This window comes from Helicoverpa zea, chromosome 31 (assembly GCF_022581195.2).
Source record: "Helicoverpa zea isolate HzStark_Cry1AcR chromosome 31, ilHelZeax1.1, whole genome shotgun sequence".
Lineage (NCBI taxonomy): Eukaryota > Metazoa > Arthropoda > Insecta > Lepidoptera > Noctuidae > Helicoverpa > Helicoverpa zea.
In genome coordinates, this window is record NC_061482.1 from 2131874 (window position 1) to 2154399 (window position 22526).

The 22526-nt window shown below is 42.6% G+C and overlaps 2 protein-coding genes across 3 annotated transcripts in view; one reads left to right on the forward strand and one right to left on the reverse strand.

The window, feature by feature from the left end:
* LOC124644852 (probable cationic amino acid transporter) overlaps nt 1-6155 on the forward strand; it is a 199589-nt gene extending 193434 nt beyond the window's left edge. For both annotated transcript variants that reach the window (XM_047184462.1, XM_047184463.1), the window contains one exon: nt 781-6155. In XM_047184462.1, the coding sequence (XP_047040418.1) occupies nt 781-880 (100 nt within the window). In that variant the 3' untranslated portion in view covers nt 881-6155. The remainder of the gene's footprint in view (nt 1-780) is intronic.
* Nucleotides 6156-8937: 2782 nt separating this feature from the next.
* Nucleotides 8938-22526, reverse strand: part of LOC124644741 — a 112311-nt gene continuing 98722 nt past the window's right edge. Inside the window, exon 16 of the mRNA XM_047184235.1 lies at nt 8938-10356. Coding sequence (XP_047040191.1) covers nt 10060-10356 — 297 coding nt within the window. The 3' untranslated portion in view covers nt 8938-10059. The remainder of the gene's footprint in view (nt 10357-22526) is intronic.

Consider the following 22526-nt stretch of genomic DNA (forward strand, 5'->3'; position numbering starts at 1 on the left):
AGTTTACGGACGTTTTGCTGGTATTCTCAATTCGGTGGCATTATCGTTCGGACTTTGGACTTCACTTCTACCACTACCAGTCACAGCAAAACTAAGTTACTTTTTTTTGATATGAACCTGGGATAACAGACTTTCACAGACTAAAACCCATATTTTTTCCTTTTAGAGCCCTTTGAATACAAGGGCCACGGTAACTTTATGTAACTCTTCCAAGAGATCCGATGACGGTTGATGGTTTTTTTTAGTGTGTAAAAGTGATGTCCAAAGATATGTAGGTGGATCCGAAAACCATGAATCATGTCATCGTATGGTATTTAAAGTCTATTAGTAGGTACACCGGTTGGATAATTTGCATGTCACACGGGAATGCTATTTAGATTTACAACAACGGAAATAATAATAATTTTTAACCCGTCAAACGATCTTTGGACGCGTTAGGAGACGACTTTTATCAGAACGGCATAGGTCCTTCTTTCTCTTTTTGTACTGCACATAATCTTTTTTTAGTGCAAAAACAAATGGTTGGAATGTCTTATATCTATAGAATTTGTGAGCACTTAAAAAAAATAGCACTTTCTTACCATAATTTTGAGATATTATTTAAAAAGCACAGAAGCAATAGGTTCGTCATGAATTCTATTTGAGCCCTAAAAGAACCACTGTTTTGAGTTATCCAAGATTGTAAAATTACGTGTGCGGTCTTTTCACCTACATAATTTTTAAGTAAACAAACCCTACATTTATAAATGTTCTCTAAAACGATTCTACATCTAATTTCAGTTACGACGTGAACACGAATACGACCACGACTCACACCACGAGCTCGCTCAGCCGACCACCCTGGGCCTACCCTGATGCCGCCTTTCCAACCTGGGAATAAACCTTATTAGACAACGGGTTTTTTATATTAAGTTCCTAATGTTTTCTCCATTTTATTCCCGTTGAAAATTTTTCGCACGCATAGCTCTGTAATAGTAAAGGTTTTATTTTTATTAATATATTATGTTTCTAAATTCAATTTTAATTAAGTTTCCGCGGTTTTGTAAAATCACGTATAATGGAACGGTATTTAAGCATTTGTTTTAAAACATCATTTTAAACGACAAATTCGATTGGTTCATTCGAATTCTTGAATGCCATTCCAGAATACGTGTGTTAAAGTCGCGTTCAGACATCGCCTCGCGTGCCATTCTTTGGCTAACATCAACTATGCCATTACAACTATTGAGAGTCAACACGTCCTAGTATACAAGGAATTCTAGACTTTAGTGTGAACAACGAGCATGCACAGAGAATGTTCGAAGCTATTCTCAATTTATAAGACCAGATACGAGAACTGTAGTTAAGAATGAATGCCTCGCGATGTTTGGACTCGGCTTTAGATTTTCAAATGTCGAATTCGATCTAACGACTATACCGCGTCGTTACGTTTTACGCATTAATATTAAGTATAACCAATTTATGTAAACTTGTAGCGTAGTTTATGTACATATTTATCAAGTTATTTATACTTCTTGGCCATTTACTGTAGACGTATTTTATCGGTGATATATTTATAGTATATATCTACTATATATCGTCTTTATACATGTATAATTATTGTATGTATGTAGTATATAAACTGGTTTTAATGATTTTAACTTTGTGCCTCGTGCGTTTTTTTACATTTCGGCAATATTATTATCATTCAGTATTAACAATTATAAGTGATCGGTAGACATATCTGATGACATCATGAATACATCTTTTTTACACTTCGGTAGATACAAAAACATACAAAATTGTTAGTTGACAACGCACGGGGTTCTCTAAATATACCTCTCATAGTATTTTCTATTCCAAATTCTAATATATCTAAACATATCACGCGAATTTCTACAATACTTATTTATTGTCAAACCAAAAAGTTTTTCTCTTGTTACCAACCTTTTTCGTAGTTGTATATACCTACAGATAGTTGTACCTATTTTGTAACTCATATATTGCTCTTAAGTTAAAGAACTTATATAATACCTTCATTATTTTTATATCCATTTTCACCTGTTTCTCGTTACGTAAGAATATTTTTATGCAGCTCAAAACGTTGTTGAATATTTATATTTATGGTATAGTATTATATTTTTTTTATTTGTGTTTATATACTTTTGATATTTTTCATTTTTCTTTCATAGAAGAAAGGTGTTTTTCAAACCCCAAGCTTTGGTAGTATCTTCTAGAAAAAATCAAAATCACTAAATTGTGGTATTCCGATGACATCTGTAACATCCATTTAAATCATCGGTGTAAAATTTCAAAATTAAGTATTTCTTTGGGGTTTAGTATGCGTACTTCACATCTTTGTACGAAGTTGGTGGCACAAAACCTTCACAAAACGCACCTTTATAATGTAGTTGTTAAGTACCATTTTTTGGTTCATTATTATTGACAATTATATTTAATTCCACAAAATTCCTACGATTTATTCTAGTCATGTTTATTTAAAGTTTCGTTTTTAATCTATCTAAAATTATTCTTAAAAATGTGATATTTTAAGTAATGTTTTTACTGTAAACTTAATATATTTAGAACTCTTCATTCTGTATGTATTTATATATGATTCGCAGTATTTATCATTTAGGCTAGTTACCTATATTATTAGCTAGGTAGTAGCTCCTTGTATTATACCTACTTGTATTATCAAAATATTTGCGCCTTCTATTCATGAGTGAGTAAAATTTGTTCAGGTGGTTTTCGGAAATTCGACTAAAAGGTGCAAATATTTGACTGTAGATAAAATATAATTTAGGTCTCATGTATTTTGTATATTGTTTTATACTAGTCGCTTTTTATACATTCGCTTTAAACAAAAAATAAAACAGGGGTTACTTTAATATTATTTTTAAAAATTCATATCAGGAGCATGGTTTCATATGTCACGATTATTTTCGCGAGTAGATACATTATTTTACGTTTAGGTTAAGTAAAAAAAAAACTCATTGCAAAATTCCCTTTGGCTATCAAAAATCATTAGACCTTTATAATAAAAATTTGTTAATGTTGATCTATTTAGTAATTGTTGGCTTTTTCAAGGGCATAAGTATAAACCTAAACTTGAAATGACTTGATTTGTAATTGTATTGTTAGGATATAAATTTAAAACTGTCATTTGTTCTTCTCGTTAGAAGAAGCACTTTATATGGCAGGATCAATGATCTCAAGCGATACCTAACTGCTAGGTTCATAAAATTCAGTTAAATTTTAACTTAAAGTGACGGGACGGAATCAAAGACATCCCTACTCCAAATTATAGCCAACTACACGACCTATTTACGACAGTACTTAGGTATATTTTGTTTTGTAACATTATAAAAACATAAATGAGGATGTTGGTTTGGGTAGACAGTTCTGTAGTACATCGTATTGGAAGGAAATTGCTAACTGTATACTGGACTTTCCTTTGAATATTTCTGACGATATATTCTAAAGACAGGCTGAAGACCAGGCATTGTCTATACTATAAAATACTGCTACATCACCAACAGCCCTTTTTCAATATATTGGTACATTTCAACGCAAGCACCATTATTATTTAACATAGAATTCGGATTCGCTGACAAAATTATGACGCTCAAATATGATTTTAATTATTTTCTTAGATAGTACCTACTTGGAATTTTAATTATAAATTGTTGATACGAAGGATACTAATATAAGTCATAATTAATGGTGTTGTTAAGCATATTATACCTTTAGATAAGTATTACAGTATTAAGCGTAGGGCAGACTGTGTGTAGCCGCAGCATGAAGATTTTTTAAACAAAATCCAAAATTTAAAAGTCGGAATAGAATCAAACATCCATTCAAATTGATGACACACACACAATAAAATTATCCAATGAGAAGCCCATATTTTACCACCATGCCTCTCAAGTAAAATGGATAAAGCAGCCAGAGAACCACAAGTCCTATGCATTACTGTAGGTACTATTTTGGCTTTGAAACTAGAAACAACAATTTAATACTGGCTGCTATAAAATTCTAATTATTATCCAAAAACGAAGATATATCATCAGAAAAATAAACAAAAGCTGCAGTACACACAGTGTGCTCTAAGCTTTAAAATACATTGAAAGGTTTACATTGAAGGCACGGGGACAGTGGAGCTGGTTAAAACCGGTTTAGTCGCGATTTTTTTGTTAGTTATATACGGATCACCCTTGGCCTTTAGTGGAGATCGTCCAGGTGTATTTTAAAGTGCCGAATCGATGTTCTCCCCATATGTAACCGAGTTATCCATGCACTGCTGTATTAATCATGAGGGATTCTGTCGTCCGTGACGATTGTATGTGAGTCAGGACGCGGGAGTAAGTAGGTATATTATCTGAATGAGTATTAAGACCGTACCTTCTAGTAGTCTATTAGGTACGTGTACTATAAGTAGTGCACACATTACAACTAGAGGATATTACGTGATGCACTCCATCATTGATCGCGAAACTTCATCGTTGCTTTTGGGCAAGGCTCCATCTTCGACCACATCTTCGCTTACCATCAGAAGAGAGTGGTCAAACGCGAACCTACCATTGGTCAAAAAAGCTGTTATAACATCAATATGAATTTGGCAAAGGGCTTGAAACCCGAGACTGCACACTTTCAGGACCCATTCAGCATAAAATACCTGCTCTGTAGTTGTTCAAGTACAAACTGGCAATTTCTAACTACATAACACCATCTTCCTGCACCCGGTATAGGGTGTGCAATTATCAAGATCTGAATTTTAACTAGAACATGGTAAAACTGTGTTAAATGACAAAAAATAATAAAAATTAGAGATTGTCGTTTGTAACCATATTTCGCATCGCTTAAAGACATTCCTATTTTAGAAGACATAAGGGTATTCGTTAATTTGCCTATATACTGATCTCTATGTTTAGTTTATTGTGTTAAATTATAAGTATTTTAATACCTATGTTTTAAGTTGTGTATTATACCTAAGTTGTACTTTCTTACGGCTATAGCTGATTTTACAGGGATATGTTTTTGAGATTGCTAATATTAGGTATACAACATGTTTGCGGTGAAACACATTATTTTCTCGTAGATTTCTCGACATTCGGAAGAACACAAAATTCAGTAAGTCTTAGGCACTGACTATAAAAATTTAAAATTCAAAAACTTACCGGTTCTCAAAAACATATCTCAAATATTAGATATAAGTAATAGGATAAGGAAACAGAGGTGGCTAAGACAAAGCCGACCAGATCGATCGATCATAAAGTTAAGCAACGCTTGACGCGGTCGGTCCGTGGATGGGTGACCATCTTGTCATGCCGAGATACCCCGTGCTTCGGATGGCACGTTAAGCCGTAGGTCCCGGCTGTCATACAAACATCTTTGGCAGTCGTTACAGGTAATCTGAAGCCAGACATTCTGAAAGTCTTACCAAGGGTATCGGTATGCCCGGGTAACTGGGTTGAGGAGGTCTGATAGGCAATCCCTCCTTGTCAAACACTGGTACTCTGTCGCCTCGGGTCAGACTTTAAGCCGACCCCAACAGTATTGTATTAACTTACAGTTGGGAAAGGGCTACAAGCGTAGACGATGACGATGAACCATACAACTAGATGCGGTTTTTTCAGCTATAGTCGTAATTATTTATGCACACTGTCTATGATTTAGATTAATTTCACTTTCTGCTGTCGCCGCTCCGGACCGCAGCAGCGCAACAGGTCTTTTGAGAGAGATGACGAAATTATTAAGATCAAATACTGTTGAACATTGAGGAAGGGAAAAAATGTTGACAACAAGACTTAGAAAATGGATAGTATATGTAAAACACGCGATTGTCGTAGTCTCTAAGCAAATGACTACTATTGTTATTGTAAGTTCGAAAAAACAACTGAAACTCGAGACTCTGTGCATGTGTAAAATGGAAAAAGAAAGAATGTTTGGCTAGTAAAGAGCGTGAATTGTGTACTGTTTTAGGTAATAACGTCAGGATGGATAATCGTAAGATTTAGGGAAATTTATACTAACTTAAGTGTGCGCGATAGACGCAATCAAAGGCATTGGACCAATGGATATGGCCTACTCGCTGCTTCGCTCCGGAAACTATTTATGTGATATGTAAACTTAGTTTTACTATAATCGATCGTAATAAAATGTTAATAAATCTATATAAGTTGTGTTTCATTTCTAACTGTAGTTCCTTGTACACCTATAGCTCCAATTCATTACATTAATATCTCTAGGGTTATCTATACTAAGTAAGCTGTAAGCTCCTTGCTAAGCACTGGTACTCAGCTGCACCCGGTTAGACTGGAAGCCGACCCCAACATATGTAGTTGGGAAAAGGCTCGGGAGATGATATCTGTGGAAACATCTGTGTGTTTGGTTGTACCCTAAAAGCCCCGGAACTAAACCAATTTGAAAAATTCTATCACTTTTGGAAAGGAAAGCTAGCAGTAAGCCCCATGGGGCGCGAGTGAAACCAGTGGAAAACAGCAAGTAGTGTAGCTAGAGTAGTGAGCTAAAAGTACTAATTTCTATCATTTAAACTTTCAAGGCTGCATTTCCCAAAAAATAGATTGCTTCAAAAGCATTGACACTACCTATCTATACTAATATTATAAAGAGGAAAACTTTGTTGTTTGTTTGGTTGTAATGAATAGGCTCAAAAACTACTGGGCCGTTTTTAAAAATTCTTTCACCATTCGAAAGCTACATTATCCACGAGTAACATAGGCTATATTTTATCCCGGTACGGGCAGTAGTTACCACGGGACGCGGGTGAAACCGCGGGAAAACGGCTAGTATAATAATAAAATAAAAAGGTTATTTCAATAAATCATTAACAACTTGTGTTGGGATAGCCTCGCTCTTCCAAAGTTACGATTAGTAAGATTACAACAAATAAGATCTATATATGAATAGCTATCACAGTCAAGTAGATAATAACTTACAAAAACAAATCTTATGATACTCAAGTTCTCAAATATCTCTCTGAGATTATCAACTAAATCAACTGATATTAGGTACTACACTATCGCCCAAAATGAAAAATAATAGAAATAAAACAAACAAATTGACGGAATCAAATGTTTATTTCATGTCCTCATAATGCCGTCTCCTGTGCGCTTCTCAACACGTCATCAAACTTAAACACAGACAATAAGAAGTAAATAAAGTATCACTTCATTTGCAACTACGTATAAACGACGGTTTCAAATATCAAGAAAACTCATCCTAGTATACATGTGTTGTTACAAAAACCATTTATATGAATTTAATGATACAACATATAACAGTAATCTTTATTTTTAAGTTATTCTAATAACACAATTTTATAATACTTACGGGAAGCATCGGTATACAATTAGTTTGTTTGTTAGTAATAAATCGAACCTACCTCAAAAATAAGTATACAGATTTTGATGTCATTGATTTTTAAAATCAACTTAATACATGGGGTATATTGAGCAATATTAACTATATTTGTGTAAATACGTTTAAGGCGCAGACTCCGCAAAAGAAGAGCCAGGGTTTTAAACAACCAATAGAATTTATTTATTCATAACTTACCCACTCATGCGCACATGAGGGGAAAAAAGTCCATTGCCTGTTTAAAAACTTCTGCAATGGAATCTGGGCTTTACTCTTCGAGTCATTACTATCAAACAAAGGAGTATAAATAACAAAAAAAAGGTGTTAGTTCGGCGGATATTCTTTCCTAGGAGAACTTTTAGAGTACCCGCACACTACAAACTTTTCGTCGGCCCATAGTCAGTTCGGGCTTATACCTCTAAATCAATATGGAAATGAATGGAATACAATACAAAGTCAGACCGACAAAAAATTGATTAAATTCACGACAAAAAAAAGAAACATTTACCTACAATCGGGCAACAGTCGGCCGACATTTTAGTTTCCAGTGAGCGGTTACTCTCACTCGACACTGTCATCTTGCTACACTATTACATTTAAAAGGTGAACGTTGAATGATTACACCAGCTACATAACATTTACGATTATATCGAATCGAATATGATAATATGAGATAAAGATGTATTTTAATATTTTTTTATTATTTTTACTACTCGATAAACATGGTGGTGTTACAAACAATAATTAAATATTCCGTTCCTGGATTGCCGTCGTAATTAATGAGGGCGTAAGTGTCCTTTTTCAAAGATGTAGTTACGCCACTTTTAATTACGACGGTTGAGCGTACCGCCTTACAAATGTATACTATCGTAACTTGCAATTGTACGTGTCTATACTTTATTCGAATAGGCTCTTCACAAAAGGTATTCAATCTTGGTAGCACTTTTTTACAAATAACTTTCAAACAAATATACTACTGATTTCAATAATGATTCAATAGATTCAGTTATTGTTATTTACATACAATTGTTGATGATTTTGCGTTTTCAAATTGAGTTTTTGAATAAAAAGTGATATCAAGAATTTTTACCTTTAATAAGTGCCTATTCAAACGGAGTATAGTATTTTTTTCTATGTTAGGTACAGTTAATTTGTCTAAATACCGATAGAATGCAGGGCCCCGATTCTCCTAAGTTAATAATGTCAAAATCGAATAGAAATCGAATCGCAATATGATCGTAATAGCAGTTTTAACCATATCGGGCATTCTGCTAATAATAAAAGACCAATCGTATTCGATTGACATTTGATTGGTGTGCGATTGGTCTGCTATTTTGATGATTTTGGTCTATACGGTAGTTTGCTGTACAATCATTTTGCAATCGTAAATCATTTGCAGACAAAATGATTCATTATTGAATGACAGAAAAGGATAAAAACGTTTATTTCAAAGAAAAAGTAGCGGAATGCCACATACGCTTCAATCGTAATCGAGTCGGGATTGGATCTCAGTCGAATCGAGTCGAAGGTCAATCGAATGGCGCTTAAGTAAAATTAGGAGAATCGGGCCCCAGGTGTATTTAATCCTAATGCCAAAAAAAATCTTCTTAGAACTGTAGAGAGGAATTAACACAGCTAATATTCTGTTATAATATGAATAGAATTTTAGAATTTGACACATTTTTGAAAAATGGATCTATTGAACTTAATTTGAAGCTCCAAGAATATGAACAATGCTAATTCCTATGCTAAACGAATAAATATTGAAAATATACAGATTATAGAACATTTTAATCAGATTTTTGATTCTATTGGTTTAATATTCTATCGGTACAAAACATAATTAGTCACAATATGGAGGAATAATACAACGTGAGGTGAAACCACAAAATTATACAAACAAATATGGAATATACACATAAATATCGTATCAAAACTGGAATTGAAAAAGAAATAACAAAACTTTTCAAAGTGAAACAAAACTTGTTTTGGTTTTTTATCACAACCAAAATCTATGATCTTTTAAATGGTTGCTCCATATAGTAAAAGCTTGGTATAATCATCGGCACGAATCTTGAGCGCTGACCTACCCCTGCGCAGAAGTGATTTATTAGTAAAGAACCAATCCCGAGTGAAGGCTATGACGCGATGCGCTGCGGGCCAATTCACCGCTTTTCAACGCCCCCGCGCCTCACTTCATACCACAAAAGGGACCCAATAAATCACTTCTGCGCAGGTGCAGGTCAGCGCTCAAGATTCTTGCCGATGATGATGATTATAGTATTTACTTTGACATAATTGACGAATTGTCTGATGGTACATAATTACAGTCCTGGTTACAAAAGCTATATATAATAGAAGCTACTCTTCTATCCAATATTCATAAATGACATTTCATAAAATGACCTTGAAATAGTCTTTATAACTTCAAACGTAAATTTTTAGCATGATTTAAAAGCATATAATTCCATATTGACCGCTATAAACGTATAATATCGTAACTCAATGATTATCACCTTTGTATACAAATCGTCAACAAAATTGCATGATTTTGCAAAATCAATAGCATTTTAAATCCAGATCAACAAAAACCTTGTACTGGTTACTCACTACCGCTAAAAGTTTTACGAAAATGGAAATGCAAACAAAAATAAACCGCGCTCCTTCGACACATCACAAACTAAAAAACTCAACACTTTACGAATCTTGGCACTCTTTAGCCTCCTCAGTGTTGGCACTTTCGGGTTGACCTTCACCTTGACCTTCGGTTTGACCTTCGACGGTGATTTCGACCTTGACCTTTTCTGCAGTGTCATTGGTTGCCTCTGTGGCGCCCTCGTCTTTTTCTTCAATGGACGAGTGTTCGTTCCTGAGGCTGGTACCCCCGGCGTTGCATTCCCCGGTGGGACGTAAAACGAGGTACATTAGGAGGTCAGAAAGCGATATGATACCAATCACTTTATCATTCTCGTCGACGACCACTAGACGATGCACCTGAAAGTAATCAAAAGAAATACATTAAAAAAACGGATAATTAATGACATACGTAATATTGATATTTTTTGTTAGGCTTGTTTTTTTTTTTTTTTTTTTTTTGAATTGGGTAGTAGGGCCAGCGAAAAGGAAACCCTGTGTCAATAGCTGACTCAATTTTATCTTAAAAAAAATCTACAATTTTCCAACATTCAATTATTAAATGAATTTTTATAGCAGATCATAAAAATGAAAAATGTTTAGCTGGGAAAGCAGTTGATCCATTTTCAGTTGGGCATTTAGGGGTCTAACACGCTTTTATTGATGTAGATTATTAGATCGACCTGTATTTATAACTAAATATGTAATGACACCTTTTTTTGATGGGATATCGTCAAATGATCCCGCTGTGGGTGCAGGGAGTCTATCTGTTCTTAAGCCATTAGTGTACTAGGGCCGCGACTGTAACTGTAACTATTGCGAACGATTCCGCAGCCCCAGCAGGCATTAGCCCTGGTTGGCTCCACTGGAGTTTGCTGACTCTTCTTGATAAGAGTATGATGAGCCACCCGAAACTCACCACCCACAGCCCCACGCCTACGCTGGCCGGGAGTCATCTCTCGACACCCGGCGCTTAGGGTGTCTTCCACGGCCAAACCAGCGGCTGGGGTGAAAAGTGCGAATTCCCAGTCGCTCCGCCGTATTCTCTTTCTCTAGCATGACTGCTTCGCAGAAGGAGGCGATGACATCCCATTTCTTCTCGCCCCGGACCAGGGCCGGGCGTGAAGGTTGCCGACGCCAGTTGCCGCCACGATATTCCCAGGAAGCCACGATATTCCGACCAAGCATGATATTCCCAGGAAGAGAACATCTGGTCTGTGCGCTCCACCGTATCCTCTGGGCCTTCCGCACAGAAGTAACATCTGGGCGCCACCCCCCATTCGATCCGATGCAGGTACCTCCCGAAACAACGGTATCGGTGAGGACCGTCACGTCACTGCGTCACGTGGAAAGTGAAGGCATGACTCCTCGAAGCCACCCCTTAAAGAAAGGACTAATCGCCACAATTAAACCCTGCACGGGGTCGCTCCCTCCATGCCACCACGAGATCGCGCCAGGAGACCCCCCCGCTTGGAGGCAGCGCCTGCTTTCTCTAGTTTGGGGCCCAAACTTCGGTAATGGTCGATGAGGTCCAGCACGAGCCCCAGGTACTTCATCGCTAGCTCGACGCCGATGTGGTTTCCTTCCACGATCACACGGGAAACTGACGATGGTGCATTTCGACGCCCATGAAAGCACATAGCCTCGGAATTGTGCAAGGCCACCTCCTCTCAGCAGCCCAGTCGTCAGACAGTCGGGTCTGTGGGCGGTGAGTTCGGGTGGCTCATCGTCCCTCTGTCTGCTTAGACGACAGACCCGTGTCGACGCTCCTCAAAGAGATGTCAGCAACCCCAGCAGGGCCCAGTAGGGCCAAGGCCTGCCGGGGCTGCGGGTTGTTCGAAAGAGATACCGCGACCCTGGTACATAAAAGGCCTATGACGGAACACGACGGTTTTTAGTCAATAAGAGTCTGACACTCCCTCACCGCTGCTAACCCACAGCGGGAGGGGTCATTTGATGATTTTTGACGTCGTTAAAAAAAAAAAAAAGTCGTCAGTCAGTCCAGATCCAGTCGTACCCGATGTTCCACAGGAACAACCCCAGAATCGATCCCAGTGGAACACCACACAACATCTCTTGTCAGTACCATTGTGACCGGGGTAAATGACGGACCTCATCATCAGCCTATCGCAGTCCACTGCTGGACATAGGCCTCTCCAAGTGCACGCCACTGAGATCGATTTTCGGCTTCTCGTATCCAGCTCCTGCCAGCCGTCTTGCGCAAGTCATCACTCCACCGTGCCTGGGGACGTCCTACACTACGTTTGCCGAGGCGTGGTCTCCACTCTAGAACTCGTTTACCCCAACGGTTATCGGTTCTTCGGCTAATATGGCCAGCCCACTGCCACTTCAGCTTGCTGATTCAGTGGGCTATGTCGATGACCTTGGTTCTCTGACGGATTACCTCATTACTGATGCGATCCCGCAGAGAAATGCCAAGCATAGCCCTTTCCATAGCCCGCTGAGCGACTTTAAACTTGTGAACCAGCCGTACCGACAGTGTCCACGTTTCGGCTCCGTAAGTCATGACAGGTAGGACGCACTGATTGAAGACTTTTGTCTTTAGGCACTGTGGGATCGACGATATTAGGACTCGACGTAGCTTCCCAAATGCAGCCCAACCCAACTGAATTCTCCTATTCACCTCGTCCTCAAATTTGTTTCTACCTAACTGCAATGTCTGCCCGAGGTATACATATTTCCGAACAACTTCGAGAACGGCGCCGTGTATCGCAATCGGTTCCGGTAGAACATGTGCATTGAACATGACCTTGGTTTTGTCCAAGTTCATCCGTAGGCCGATGCGTAGAGAAGATTCAGCCAGGTCGTTCAGCATCTGTTGTAGGTCCTGCAGCGTTTCCGCCATGATGACGATATCGTCAGCAAATCGCAAGTGAGAGATGTGTTCGCCATTGATGTTGATGCCGCGTCCTTTCCAGTTCAGCGTCTTGAACATATCCTCCATTGCATTAGTGAACAGTTTCGGGGAAATAACATCCCCTTGTCTCACTCCTCGATGCAACGGTATGGGCCTTGTTTGCTGATTCTGTACTTGGACGGACATTGTAGCGGCTTCGTAAAGACATCTCATCACTTGGATGTATCGCCAATCTACTTGACAACGCTGCAGGGACTCCAGAACAGACCAGATTTCAACCGAGTCAAAGGCCTTTTCATAGTCCACAAATGCTAGACACAGGGGCTGATTATACTCTTCGGTCTTCTGTATAATCTGCCGCACTGTGTGGATGTGGTCTATGGTGCCGTATCCGCTCCGAAACCCAGCCTGCTCCGGTGGTTGGAATTCGTCGAGTCTTCGCGCAAGTCGGTTCGTGATCACTCTTGAGAACAGCTTATAGACGTGGCTTAGGAGGGAAATGGGTCGATAGTTCTTCAGCTGGGTTTTGTCTCCCTTTTTGAAGAACAGGACGACAACACTCCTACTCCACGCCTCTGGAGTTCTCCCTTCAAATAGGACGGCATTAAAAAGATTCTGGAGCTCCCCCAGTAAGGGGTTTCCTCCTGCTTTTAATAGCTCTGTTGTAATGCCATCCTCACCAGGGGCTTTTCCATTTTTAAGCTGTCTCAGAGCAATCTCGATTTCGCCACTGCTGACTTCTGGCAGGTCTTCGGTGAAATGGCGTGTTAATGTGGCTCTAGAATCCTCATTTCCGGGATCAGGTCGAGATGCATGCGATGCGTATAACCGGCCATAGAAATTTTCCACTTCCGAAAGGACTGCCGGCACCGAAGAAACGACTTCTCCACTTGTTGTGGTCAGCTTCGTCAAGTGGCTTCTTCCAAGAGATTGTACGAACACCTTTGATCCCCGATTCAGCTCAATTGCTCTTTCAATGGCAAGAGTATTGGAGCACCGGAGGTCGCGTCGTATGTGCTTGTTGATCTCTTGGTTTAGAGCCCGCTTAGCTGACGAAGTGACAGGCGGGTTTTCACGTCGTTTCTTCATAAGCCCTAATGTCTCTTCCGAAAGCTTTGATTTCTTGCCCTTACGCTGCATGTTACAGAATCTCGAACCTTCCTCACTGAGGATCCGAACCACATATTCATGGTTCTGGTTAACGTCTGTTGTGGTTTCCACGGCGGCAAATCGGTTCTCCAGATTCGACTGGAACGTTTCAGATCCTGTCATGGTTTGGAGCAGTGTTGGTCGGAGCCCGGCCTTCATCAGACGGAAACGTTCGGCCTTGAAGTTGATATTCATAGAGCCTCGGACAAGTCGGTGATCGCTCCCGGTATTAAACCTATTGATCACGGAGACGTCTCTGAATATGTGCTTCCTGTTCGTCATGATGAAGTCAATCTCATTTTTAGTCATAGTGTCGGGGCTTTGCCACGTCCACTTCCTTTGGGGCTGCTTTTTGAAAAAGGAGTTCATCAAAAAGAGCCCCTCGCGTTCGAGGAAGTTGACGAGCATTTGCCCCCTATGATTAATGCTTCCAAATCCATGAGATCCTACTGCCGATTCGCCGCAAATCTGTACTCCCACTTTAGCGTTAAAGTCCCCCATGACAACGGTGTAATGGGTCTTTGTAGTGAAGTGGAGGGCCCTTGATATATCATCAAACATATCATCCACTTCATCATCTGAATGTGTCGAAGTCGGTGCGTACACTTACACTACCTTGAGGCTATACCTGTCGGTGAGCTTTATGATAAGGTACGCTACCCTGTTCGACACACTAGACACCTCCACAACGTTATCAGCTAGGGACTTATTAACCAGAAACCCAACGCCACCTTGGGATTGTTGGTCTCCCTCTCGGAAGTACATAAGGTGACCTGATTCGAGGGTTATGGTGTCCTCCCCCTCTCTTCGAACTTCACATAACCCTAATATGTGCCACCTAATCTTCCCAAGTTCCACCTCGAGTTGCGCCAGATGCGAGTCAAGCCGTAGCGTGCGGTCGTTGTACGTCGCAAGAGTCAGTTGTGTTTGGTGGCCTCCCGTAACCCGGAGATTCTTCGCACCCCCTGTCCCGCCGTAACCACGGTCGCCACCGTGACCGGGAATAGCGGGACTGCCGGGAACTAGGGGCCGTGGCTTTTTTGTGCTGCTCATAGAGGTATTTAGCCTACTGCTATCACGCTGGCCAGACGGGTTGCTAGAGGGTTTTTTTCGAGTTTTCCTTCTCTCGCACTGGTGTTCGGTGCATTTTTGACTCCATTAGTCGACTTCTACGACACCCACTGGAAGAAGGGGGTAGCGACATATGTATTCTTAACCCTTATGTGAGTGACGAATAAAACACCTTTATTAGAGTGACGAGGTACCCGGGTACCTTCATACAGTTTAGACGTAATGTAAACAATCAAGGTCTGTTTTAAAATTACCCTCACTTTGAATATTATTATTTTAGTTAAGCTAAACAGTTGACGATCGGACAAACACAAGAAACACTTGAATCCATTCAATACATCGTGTTAGATCTCTTGGCTAAATATAACAATTCAGGACTAAATGTAACTACGGATATTTTTTTTATATCTCTTCAACTGCCTCATTCCTTGAATTCGTGGAACATGACACTAGTTAGAACTATAAGAAAAAAAAACAAACGGTTTCTTCCTCCAAATATGCAAGCACACAAGGAGAGGGTGATTTAAGTATGCTTCTAACTTCGCCTTTAGAAAATAAGCAACTTTGTGCTCCTATGTATCCGAAATGAATAAAGCAGTAATAATGTTGTCATCAATGCACATGTCACTAGTTATTGAAAGTGAAAAGGAAACTGCCAAGCCAGAAATAATTTTATAATATAACAAAACCAAAAGTGGAGGACAATATGGATAAGTTGTTAGCAGAATACACCATGAAACACAGAACGAATTGGTGGCCTTTAGCACTTTTTTTTACAATATTATTGATATTGCAGCTTTGGAAAATGATATATGCTGCTGCAATAGCAATAGCTGCAATAGCTTTGGCAGCATATATCATTTACACGGAACATAACACACAATTTGTCTCGAGTGACAGACGTAGAAAGTTTTTGAAATCATTGAGTCTACAACGGTGTGGTAAAAATATAGAAGAAAGATCAAAAAAATCCATTGTGACATCAAAATTATATGTAAGATCTGCAATGCAGGTGCTTGGCCAAGAACTTAGGCTTTCGATTCCTTCTGGATCTACAACTTCTGTAAGTCGGACCAGACGAGATTCTACAGAGCGTGTTGTAGTCGTAGGAAGTTGCTACATATGCAGCCTAGAGAACTCAAACGCAAGCCAAAACAAAATCACGAAAAGCTTGCACTAAATGTAAAAAAACCAGTTTGTGATGAACATGCAGTAACTCGTCCAAGATGTACAAGTTCTGCATAAACAAAGAATTTGTAACTTTTATAGAAATAAAACATATATAATACCAAATTATAAGGAGGTACCCGGGTACCTTGTCACTCTGTTGTGAGTTTATATTATGTTTTGGTTTCCACAATACATTGTAAACAGTTGACTGGGTTAAAAGATTAAAAAATATATAATTTATAAATAGTTAAGAGCTCTCAGGAAATCACAGCCACCTACAGAGCGTAAAACATACTTTTCTTTAAATTTGAAAATGCAAAAGATACCCGGGTACCTCGTCACTCACATAAGGGTTAAGCCGTCGCTACACGGCTCGGCAATGACGGACCTATCCGACAGAAAGGCTTTGAGTACACGACGAAGGTAGATCAGTGGTACCGGGGTGCCTCCCTAATACAACCCCAGGGAAGGGTGTTGAGGGCGTTTATCAATGTCAAGACGAACCCACCTCACACAGTATCCCTCGTCGTGAAGAGACTTCAAATTGGTGTTATGCAAGGTTCGGCCCAATCCACCAAGGTGCTCGGCGTACTATTTCAAAGCTTGCTCACCTCGTCGAGCAGCACGATGGGTCGAGATGCGGACGGAGAAACTACAGTGGGCTTCTGGATAAGGACCAGTTTCCATGTCTTCCAACGAAGTGGGAACTGGCCCCTATCCAAGCTTGCGCTTAGAAGCCCCCCCAGTCGAGGCCAGGGCCCAGGCCTCTCCAAGCAAGCCATCAGACCCTGGGAGCGTATTTTTTAGGTTGAAGGATGGCTTCCACCACTCTCAGGTCCACACTAGTCAGCCTATGTGACTTCGTCGTCGAGTGTGTGGTCCACTTCTGACGACGCGAGCCATGGGAGAGGCCGAATGCGCCAGGCGCAAAGGGAACAGAGCTCTGACTACCTCCTCTACCAGCTGAGGCCGGAGACCTAAGTCAGCAGGGGGCCCCAGGGACGGAATTTGCCCCATATCATATTAAGAGTCCCCAGCATCTCGTCATAGGCCACCTCTTTGGCCAGTATGACAGCCTCTTGGAGGACAGTCTTCACCACTTTGGATTCTTCGTACAGCTCCGCTTTCCTGGCCTCTGCATCCGGAGGTTGGATGCGCAGCCTGCGGTGTCTGGTGTACAGGTGTCTCGCAGCGACGCACGCCTCTCGAAGGGCCGCAATCTCGCTGGACCACCAGTACCCCTGGCGTCGGGCGCGTACTGGCAGGACTCGGGGCATGGCCATGTCACAGATCTCGGACATGGCCTCCCGGGACCACTCCACCGCCTCGTCGGTTCGGTGATGACACCCAAGCCTGCACGACTAAGGCTTCGAGGAGAAGCTCCCGGTCGAGGTGCTTCAGTGCCCAACGTGGCCAACTCGGGGACTGTAGGATTCTCGGGTTCTAGAAAGAGACGTCCGATGATCGGAGAAGGTCTCCACCCTCTCCTCGATGCGTCAGTCTAATAAATAATGACACGTCGAAGAGCAGAAGGGGCCGGCAAAAGAAATGACCACCATTGATTCGCCCTGCATCCGTACACATGTGGGGACAGTACACATGTGGGGACAAAAACCACGGTCAGAGTGACCAAGCCTGTTCCCGGCACCAAGTCATCCTACCCCACGCATCCGTTTATGGGGAGCCCCAAGCCTAGTTCTTGGCATCGAGGTCCGGGAGCACAGGACGGGAAGGGAAGGCTTCCGACGCTATAGAAAACTACAGGAGGGGGTTGTGGTCACTGAACCGCTAAGGCTCTTCACCCAGTTATCCCTGGGTAGGACAAATTACGGCTCACTGACCACGGCGATGTCGATCGATCACTGCGCCATGCTTTGGAGCAATAGGGCCTGGGCACGGGCGCGATGGTTGATGTCGCCTGGAGGTAGCGTAAGAGCATTACTGACATTCCATCACGACTTCCTCCACTCCCAGGGTGAGGGCTTTGCTGGCGCGGTTCTTGGAGCTACAACGACGGAAGCGGTAGCGGCAGTAGCATCAGTGATGGCAGCAACTGCGGAAGCTGCAGTGACACTGGAGATGATGGCGGAGGAGGCCGACCCTTGCACTAACGGTGCTAACGTCGCGAGACTCCCCTCGGTGCCAGCATCTGATATTCTGCCCGGTGGAGCCCAGAGGCAGCCATCCCAAAGAAGGCAGGTTATCCTGCTCTGGGAGGATCGCCCCAAGCGAGATCCTCTGCCGAGCAGAGCGACTACGTGTGGGAGAAAGAATGGGCTCGCCTTGCACTTACCCTGCCGCATAGCAGATGCTCCTCATCATCCTCCGAGCCTTTTTCCCAACTATGTTGGAGTCGGCTTCCAGTGTAACCGGATGTAGCTGGTACTAGTGCTTTACTGTACTAACTGACCCCCTCAACCCAGTTACCCGGGAAACCCAATACCCCTTGGTTACACTGGTATCAGACTTACTGGCTTCTGACTACCCGTAACCACTGCCAAGGATGTTCAATGTCCGCCGGGACCTACAGTTTAACGTGCCATCCGAAACACAGTCATTGGTGTCTAAGAAATTCTTAGAAAGTACATACAAACTTAGAAAAGTTGCATTGGTACTTGCCTGACCTGGAATCCAACCCACGCCCTCATACTCGAGAGGTTGGTTCTTTGCCCACCAGGCAACCACGACTTCCGGAGGACTTCTTGGGGAGCAGGTGCTCCTGCCACCGTTAATCTCCTTACCCCAAAGTAGAACGTCACGGTTATGTCTATGTCTTTCCAAACGGAACCAAGGGTGTTGGTTTTATCGCCCGGGCTGCGATGTAGGTCCGCCACTATAAAGCAATCTCCAAATCTCCTGATTGAGCGACCACAATTTTTTTCCAATCAGAATACTTCTACTGCAAACTTATCTGCTCTATTATTTACAATTTTTCTATTGGTTGATCATCTCACACAATTATTATAAGATTTATCTATTCGTCAATAGCCTCGCACAATATGCGCCGTGCGACTGCATCGTATCTCGTTCGGGTGCGGGCACGTCGTCTGTAGGCAGGGGCAGGATCACCAACTTAATCACTGGCCGGTAGGACACCTTCCTTGGTCTGCCCGTCCACCGTCAGGATACACCGCGATGACTCGTCCTCGCATCCGCAGGTTGCGGGGTTGATTGAGGTCGACGATCTGCACCTTGACCTCTTGACCTCGTCCGGGGGGTTCGCGCCGATACTGGAGATCGGGAAGGTAGTCCTTCACCCAGCAGAGCCCTTTTTTTGTCTCTGGGTAAAAAATGCTATTATCGGAGACGGGAGAGGGGTATGTGGGCTTCCCGGTACACACACGGTTCCCGGTATACCCACTTAAAAAGGCCCAGCGGCACTCCGACTTCACCTGAGTGGAGAGGGTCTGGGAATCTATGGCGTCCAGTCCCCCACCGGCGATTGCCCGCCTCACGGCAAGCCCCTCATGCCTCCCCCCAGTGGAGAGGGGACCTTATAATGGCCGGTGCACAAGGGGGCGGTCCTTGTGATGCAGGCGGTGGCACCCCCGCGCCTGGCGCCCACTGATCACCCCCCGGGGCGGATGGGGATGGACGTTGTGTTCGCTGACTTCCACACCTTCTTCATCTGCGGAGCGGCCCCGCGAGAGGTTCGTTCTCCTGCATGCGTTTTGCCGGCTACTTTTGTGACATGACGTCCTCACAGAAGGAGGCTAACACGTCCCTTGCTTCCTCGCTTCCCAGCATGGCAGCAATCACGGACCCCCAGTAGGAAATGATTGGAAGTCAGGGCCTCGGGATCTTCTGCACTGACGGAGACGTGGCGACTGTTGACGGTGTACTCTACTTCAGTTAGTAGAGTGGCCAGGACTTCTTCGGTGGAACTCGTGCAGTGTCGCTTTTACGGAGCGCGTTGTTTACGCACCGTACCATACGCTCTCAGGCAATGCCCGTGAACACAGCTCCAGGCGGAATGTAAAGCCAGGCCAACGCAATCTTAGTAACCAGTAATGTTGCCGACATTCGTTGATGGTTGCCTCGACACCGGCGTGATCGAGGTGCCGATGAACTGGCCGAATCCATAGCTTCACTGTTTGATGTTGTCCATCAACGACTAATGGACTCTTGACGTTTTCATCTAAGTTTTAGCCTACTGGCTTCCTGATATACAAATATTCTATTTCTTAGGCAAAGGCCTCTTCTTGTGAAGATGGCATCAGGAGCTCTTCAGCTTTCTTAAGGAGGTTGGATATGAGTGGCAGGTTGAATGTCGATCTCTTCTTTGGTGGGGTGCATGTGGTTTCGCTGTCGTAGGCTGTTCTTCCATGTGGGATCTGCTTCTTTATTCTTATTTTTTCATCGGCAGTTGATCTTCTGGCTGACAACTCTACGAAGGTCAATGATGCGTACTGTCGCGTATTGGAGGCGGTCCCTAAGGAAGAATCTTGCTAAAGTTGCATCTTCTCTTCTTCGGAGGGTTTTTCTCCTTCTGGGGTCTTCACAGGTTCTATAGGCCAGAAGTCAGGAAGAGAGACATTGCCAAGCCGCCTGATGTTGCAACCCTCCAGAATAGGACCGCCTATTAGGCCGACTGGCCAACGTCACTGAAGGCATGAAGTTTGAGGGAGGCGGCGTCGCTTTAGTACAAGTACCACGGCGAGATCGCCGTCGAGGAGACTTTTCAGTCCCATCCACGACTCCCACTGTCCCATCCAGTCTATGTGGTCGTTCCATGTTGTTCCCCGACGCCAAACTTTCTAGAGTAGTTGTGTCGCCCTGATGGTGACAGGTGAGGCAAGTCCCAATGGGTCGAAGAGTAACATTACGATGCGCAAGGCCTCACTCTTCATCATTCGTTTTCCGTCGATGAGAGTTGTAGGTATTCTTGCCATGTTAGAGGTTAATTGTCAGATGACACCCAATACTCGTTTAGTTTGCTCTTCTGTTTTGTATAGCTCTAGGTCTTCTGTTAAGTTTTCCACATCCAGTGCTTCCAGGAGTGTCGCTTCCGTCAACAGAAGATGCCAGTTATCTTGCCCAATGAGGATGCGTGGCTTCGTATTGGAGTATATAAGATTCCACTAGTTTGCGTGGAATCCGTTGAGAGGAGATTTGTAGGTTCTTCACTATTCTTGCTTGTAATTGGTCTTCATATTTGTTGACCCTTTTCAGCCCGATGATCACTCTTCTCAATGCTGAGTCCGCAGTCTTCAACTGGTTGATGGTATATATTTTCAGTGGATCTACGGGTCCTGTTGCTCCGATGCTCGAAGTGACGTTGACGTCGACGAGTGTGACCGTTGACCCGTCGTCCATCAATGCGAATGTGTTGACTGTTCCTTTTGACCCATTCATTCAGACCGGCAGAATCTTCAGACAGGATTACTTCTTCACTGTTCACGTCAAATTGATGACTTATTTTTTCGAGTCGTTTTCTGTATTTTCTGTCTTCTCAGCCTGATATCTTCTTTTCATGATGAAGCAGCTTGTGACGCGTGGACTTGCACCCGTTAAAACCACATGGCCCCGTTCAAGAATCTTGGACGTATATCGTAGGCATCTCAAGCAGAAGCGTTTGGATTTCGCAGCATCCCATCTTGAATTGGTTTTCATCTTCTTAAATGTGTCGCACTCTGATGTTGAGGGTCTCGTAGCACACGAAGCACTTCGGTGTGTTGCTCTTTTCAGTGACGTTGGTTACCAGCTGAATCTTCTTTGGAGGAACGGTTGTCGATGGTTCTGCCACCTGTTCAGGCAGCGCGGGTCCGCACAGTTCTGCTTACCTCTTGAGGAAATTCTCTATCTTGATGAGGCAGGGATCTTTTTTGGGTTGCGTCGAAGTAGCAATAGCGGTACCGGATCGCGTGCGTCAGGTTGTCCACTAGTGTACCTCAGTGACTCCATTTTTTCTGAACACCATTATTTCATCAACATCATTCATCACTTCTGAAGGGTGCTTATTGCTGATGAGTAACTTTCAACTGCTTCTCTGGCAAGTTCTTTCCTTCCAAGTTTCCTCTTAATCTGTTGATGTTCTCGTCGGTGATGAATGTTGCAGACTCGTAGTGGGCGACGCGGAAGGGTAGCCATTCTTGATGCAAGCCGGTGGAAATAGGCAGTTTGAAGAATTTGGGTCGCTAGGCTACTTTGACAGCCCGACACCTGTATACCAGACACCGCAAGCAGAGGAAGCGAAGCGGTACGAGGGATGCAGGCGAAGACCACCCTTCAAGAGGATGTCATACAGGCCGAAGAGGTGGAA